Raw genomic sequence first — 6,188 nt, forward strand, 5'->3', positions numbered from 1 at the left:
ATGCATGAGCTGCCAGTTACCGAGACAGTTTCTCTGACGAACAACGCAAGTTCGATGCCGTGTGAACCTCCGTACAATGAGGGCCGCCTGCCGCTGGTTCTACTGTACAGCGCTGTGCTGGCTGTCGGACTACCCACCAACCTGCTGACCGTCTACCTCACCTGGCTGCAGGTACGCAAGAAGAACGTGCTGGGCGTTTACCTGTGGAGCCTGTCACTGTGTGACCTCACTTACCTGGGAACTCTGCCGCTGTGGGCATACTACGTCAGCGCAGGTCACTGGTGGCCGTGGAGCTCGGTCGCCTGTAAGTTAACAGGCTACATCTTCTTCAACAACATGTACATCAGCATCTTCCTGCTGTGTTGCATCTCCTGCGACCGCTACGTTGCCATTGTCTACAGTCTTGAGTCCCGCGGCCTCCGCCGGCAGCGCTTCGCGGTCCTCATCGCCCTCTCCATCATGCTGCTGGTCGCCATCGGTCACGTCCCCGTGTTTACCATGAGGGAGGGTGACGCGGCAGAGGGCGACCGCCGCTGCTTTGAGCCAAGTCAGCGAAGTGTCACAGTCACAGGCTTCAATTACGCCCGTTTCGTGGTTGGCTTCCTGATTCCGCTGCTGGTGCTGGTGGTGACGAACCATGGGATCCTGGCCAACGTACAGCGCAGCACGGGGCTACGGCGGGAACAGAAGGAGCGTGTTCGCTGGCTGGCAGTGGCGGTGGTGGTGCTGTTCCTGGTCTGCTTTGCCCCGTACCACCTCATCCTGCTGGTCAGAGCCATCATCTTCCACTTCCCCCAGCTGGAGGACGGCACCTGTCTGTTTGAGAGGACCCTGTACACTCCCTACACCATCTCGCTCGGTCTATCTACCATCAACAGCGCTGTCAACCCCATCCTCTATGTGCTGTCCAGCGACAACATCCGCAAAGAGCTGAGCCGGGGCCTTGCACAGGTCTGTGACCGAGCACACCTGAGACCACGATCTGACAGCAGTCAGAACAAGATCCAACCTACCAAGAACTCCTCAGAGCTGAATGCAGTGACAGAGACCAAGAGATGCCAGGGAGGAAAACCACCAGGGACCTGACAGGCAGACCACTGCTGGTCCCTGCTGGACCCTTCTGGACTCTACTGGTCTCTGTTGGACTCTTCAAACAAATGCTTCCTGATGATTTATCTGTTGTAAGAGTCTTACCAGCAGTTTGCCTTGAAGGTGGCATGAGAGGATCATGGAGTCATTCAAGGTCCATCTTCTGAGGAGCAGGATGGAGATCAGGACTTCTGGACATCTGAAGCTTCAGCTTCAGAGGAGAAAAACATTCATTTGTTGAAGAAACTGAAGCTTTATCTTGTTTTTAGAATGTAAATCACTTTGTTTTGTTGTTTTTGTGGAAGATTTGTAAAATAAACATCATTAAAACCAGACTTCAAGTAATATATTGTTTTTAGATAAAGCACTGAATGTGTATCAACAGTCTGCTGCTGAGCTGAAACAGGAAGTTAGATGTATAAACATACATAATCTGGTATTTGTAGAAGAAGAATGTGCCACCTCACAGACTTCAGACCAGCGTTTAACAGAGATGAGCAGGAGATTATATATACAAAGGAGTCGAAACATTGTTCAAAGGATCATTTATTAACTTAATTATAAAACATTTATGATGACTTTGCTCTTTTTATTCCCATTAATGATCTTTTGTCTTACAGGTGATGAATTAATGATACAGGTTCTATAAATAAACACAGCTGTTCTGTTGGAGAACCTCACTGAGTCTCCTCCTCATTAACAGATCTGATGAAGGTGGAGCAGACTGTCTCACTGTGGAGGTGAAATGAGGCTCAATGTTGAAAGATGAGGTTTATAAAACAGAATGAGTTTGTTCATCTGGTCCCTGTTGTCTCCTGGATCTGTTCAGACCCTGACCAGCTTCTCACTGTCAACATGTTTATGACACTGATGTTTGTACAAGAAATCTGCAGCAGATCTGATGGACCTTTAATGTTGAAAATAAAGTCATGAAATTAAAATAAAGGCTTTAATAAACTCTTCAATTAAACTGAGTCCAGTTTAAACAGACGCTTAGAAGTCTGTGATCAGCTGATCCATTCAGTCTGTTTTATGTTCATTCATCTCCATTAACTCTTCATATTTACAGTCTGAGTGGCCGACAGAGGGCTAAACCCCGAGCGGTCTGCCTACAGGGGGCCGACGGTGTCCGGTGGATGTTTCCATGGTTACAGCGTATCTGCAGACGTCATGATGTCAGACACTGATTTTATGTAAGAGGCGAAAACAAAGCGTGTCGTATTTCATAAGATCATCACGTTTTTAATGTCAATTCTGAATAATATCAAGTGACTAACAGATAAATGTAGTTAAAGTCAAATGTTCAGTGTTTCCAGATGAAAGAAGTATACAGAAATATAGTACAAGTACCTTTACATTTGTCTGTCTTTGTATCAAACATTGTTTCCTGAGACGTGTTGGAGATACAAGTCTTCCAGCTGACAGCAGCCACTTCCTGTCTGAACCGAGTTCATAATAGTCTGTGATGCTGCTAAGCTACTTCCTTGTCACATCAGATCAACGCTGCTTGTTCCCGTGGTTACAGCAGGTGATAATTGCTTAAGTTAATGGCTGTTTGGCACAAAATGTGTGCTATTAACAGAATGAACAAAACAATTAATCAGGTAACTAAAAAACAATCAACCGACATAATCAACAGACAGGGCGTGAAAACACAAACAATTGTTTACAACTTGTTATTAAGATTCAATCAGCTGATCAGAGGGATGAAAACAGGAAGTAAACGGCGGAAGGACTCTGCTTCAGCTAAAGCACAAAGACCATTGAGATGCTCCAGACTTTTACTTTGTCGGGAACATCAGAAAGCACTTCCTGTCTCGGTTTTTACACAAGTTTTATGTAAAGTTTCAGTTGTTATCACCAAGAGAGAAAGTGGAACATTAAAGTGAAACCCTGTTCTTCACTTCCTGCCAGAGTTCAGACACATGATTGGATGCTAAATATGAAGCTGGCAAAACGCTAACACACTTCTTTTTTCAGACAGGACATAAACAATCACAGTACACTACACACAAAGACCAGCCCTGCTCCGGGATCAGGCCTGCCAGCTCACAAAATTGTAGCATGTTAAGTTGTACTTTTTTCCAATCTAAAGAAATCATTTTGTTCCAGATCGAATATTCGCTCCTTTAGTAATTTTCCCCCGGGGATCAATAAAGTATTTCTGATTCTGATTAGACACTAACCTCCTCTTAGGTTACTCCTTCTTCAGATCTCAACCAAATGTCCTGAGAAACTTCCCCAACTCATATTTTAACAACACCTCCCACTGAGTTTCAGCTTTCCAGTCCAATCCAGGTGAGACGGAGGCAGCTGTGGACCTGGACCCAGTGTGAGTCCGGGTGAGACGGAGGCAGCTGTTACTACAATCTTTATGGTAAGCTAGCTGCTGAAGAAGAGGACTTCACTATTCGTATTCAACACCTGAAGAATCAGAGACGACCGACAACAGGAAGAGATGTATGTAATAAATGACTTAATGATTATTGATTACCAGAAGAGTTGCTGATTAATACCCAATTCAATTCAATTCAATTGTATTTATATAGCACCAAATCACAACAAAAGTCATCTCATGACACTTTACAAACAGAGCAGATTGAGACCGACTCTTTATAATGTTATTACAGAGATCATCAGGTTCCACCATGAGAAGCACTATGGAGACAGTGGAGAGGAAGAACTTCCTTTAAGAGGCAGAAACCTCGAGCAGAACCAGACTCTAGGTGGGGGAGACACAGAGAGAGAGAGACAGCGAGACAGAGAGAGACAGAGAGAGAGGGAGGGAGAGACACAGACAGACAGACAAGCAGACAGACAGAGATGTATAGCCGCACTAGCAGTAGCCATAACAGCTATAATTATAATAATAATGGAAATATAACTGATAATAGTAGTTACAGCCATAATAATAATAGAGACATGTTTAATAATAGCAATAACAGCTTTAATAGCAACAGAACTACGACTAAAAATAATAACTGTAGTGATCACACTCAAGCAGGCTTAATAGTCTGTCCTTCCACCAGTCACATCACAGGTGAATCATGTTTGTACTGAATTTAAAAGGTTTAAATTCAAACAGAGCAGAACTGAAGCCACAAACAGGAAGTCACATTAGTTCTTTAGTCTAGAGAACTGAACTTCCTGTGTGTGAGTGTGTGTGTGTGTGTGTGTGTGTGTGTGTGTGGTTTTAATGCCCTGCTGTAGGTGTATGTTAACAGGAAGTTTGAAGGAGCAGGAAACAGGAAGTGAGACCTGAAAGATGAAATCAGAGTTCAGACAGAAGACCAATGTTTTAACATTAATAACGTTGATGTTCTCCTGTCAGCCAGAGCTGAGGGAGGTTCTGTTCGCCTCTTAATGGATCACAGTGATGTGACGGCTCACCTGCAGCAGGTGTATCTGTAGACATGTTTCCAGGTAAAAGCTCAATGAAGCAAACACACAGAGGTGACATGCAGATGGTCAAAGGAAGGCTTTAGATACTTAGAGGTTACTTTGACTAATAATAAAAAATAAAAATAATAACCAATTATGATGAACTTGATTTGGAACGATGGGAGACGCTTTCCGGTCTTTGTTAGCAGGATGGAAACTATCAGGAGGAACTTCTCTCTCTGCTCTCAAAGAGAACCTCGTTAAGTTACTGCTGGACATCAATCATATCTATTATCTATAATATTGATCGCATGGATTTGATGGATGCACAAAGAACAACTCTGTAACTAATGCATCAGTTTCTGTTCTTAGTAATGAAGAAGAATGTGTATTTGATGCAACTTGATGCCCCCTACAGGCTTCAGAGTGCAGTTCACCCTCATGGACAGCTGTACACCTGCATTTGTTGACAAGCTGGAAGATCTGGATCTGGATTTGGAGGGCTGACTTGGCTTATGGCAACATTACAAGACGTAGAAGCCAGAGACCAGATATTACTGACTAATCCAGCAGAGGTCCAACTCGCCGCCTGTCTGCAGACTTTTATTTCACAAAGCTCAACGACTAAAAGCCGGCCCCAGATCTACTCTTGTCCAGCCCCTTCCTCGGTCACTCTCTCTTCTCTCTTCTCTTCCTCCATCAACGTCCTCTTCGGTCTCGTCTCTGCCACGATGTCTGTACTGAGGATACCGAGCTGGACCCACATGTGACGTAGTGCTGTGGAGCTGTTACTGTTCAACCACATTACAGGAAGAGGTGCCCTCAGTGCACCATATAATGATCCTGGATCTGTTATTTCAATAGTCACATAATGATGCTTTAAGCAGAATTTGGTTGGAAGTTCAGAATTAGATTTTTTTAAAACACCAACAGAAACAGCTATGACAATAAATCTGATGACTGGTGACTTATTGGAGACTTTCCCCACATGTTTTGGCGTTGTCCTAAATTACAAGTCTATTGGGAAGTGGTTCCCACGGTCCAAGTTCAGAAGGGGGTTGGGGTCCATGAAATGATAATAAACTGGCTTAAACCTCACACAACCACATACTGTATATAACCTTGAGGAGTTAGAAAGATGGTCTTCTGCTGTATTGCACCGAGCAAAGGGAACATACTGTAAACATATCATTGAAAGTGTGTATAACCTGTCTTTGTATTATTTGTGGAAGTAATGTTAGGTGAGACTAAATGTTCAAAAACAAGAGAAAGTTGTTTTGATTCTGTTTCACACACGAACAACAGCAACTGTGACCTGAGTAGTGCTGTTCCGCTCTGATTGGCTCTACTGTCTCTCTGCTCTCATCCCAACACTCTGATTGGCTGACTCCTGGTGTGTAAACAAGCAGAGACAGACCACGCCCCCTCACTAATCATTAATGAACCTGCCAGACACAACTGAGGGTGGTATGAATCATTAACGAAGGGCCTGACTGACCTGAAATCTGCTATGAGCTAAATTAAATATGACAAAACACTACAGAGTCTGGTGGAGCGACCCCACCTCTAATGATTTATTTGTTGTCATTTGGTTGCTTATTTATCATCTCATCTTTTTGTTTCGAATTGAAGTACTTGTGTTCCCTCATCAGTCCAGGTGTTCCCTCACCTGTCACCTGTCCAGGTGTTCCCTCCTCTGACATGGAAACGCTCTCAGA

General features: G+C 43.9%; 1 protein-coding gene across 1 annotated transcript; it reads left to right on the forward strand.

The window, feature by feature from the left end:
• gpr132b (G protein-coupled receptor 132b) lies at window positions 1-1,382 on the forward strand. The gene has a single exon (XM_070926241.1). It carries the CDS (start codon window positions 1-3, stop codon window positions 1,084-1,086), a length of 1,086 nt encoding a protein of 361 aa, XP_070782342.1. The 3' UTR covers window positions 1,087-1,382.
• Window positions 1,383-6,188: the final 4,806 nt, after the last annotated feature.

This window comes from Enoplosus armatus, chromosome 19, assembly GCF_043641665.1.
Source record: "Enoplosus armatus isolate fEnoArm2 chromosome 19, fEnoArm2.hap1, whole genome shotgun sequence".
NCBI classification, from domain to species: Eukaryota; Metazoa; Chordata; class Actinopteri; order Centrarchiformes; family Enoplosidae; genus Enoplosus; species Enoplosus armatus.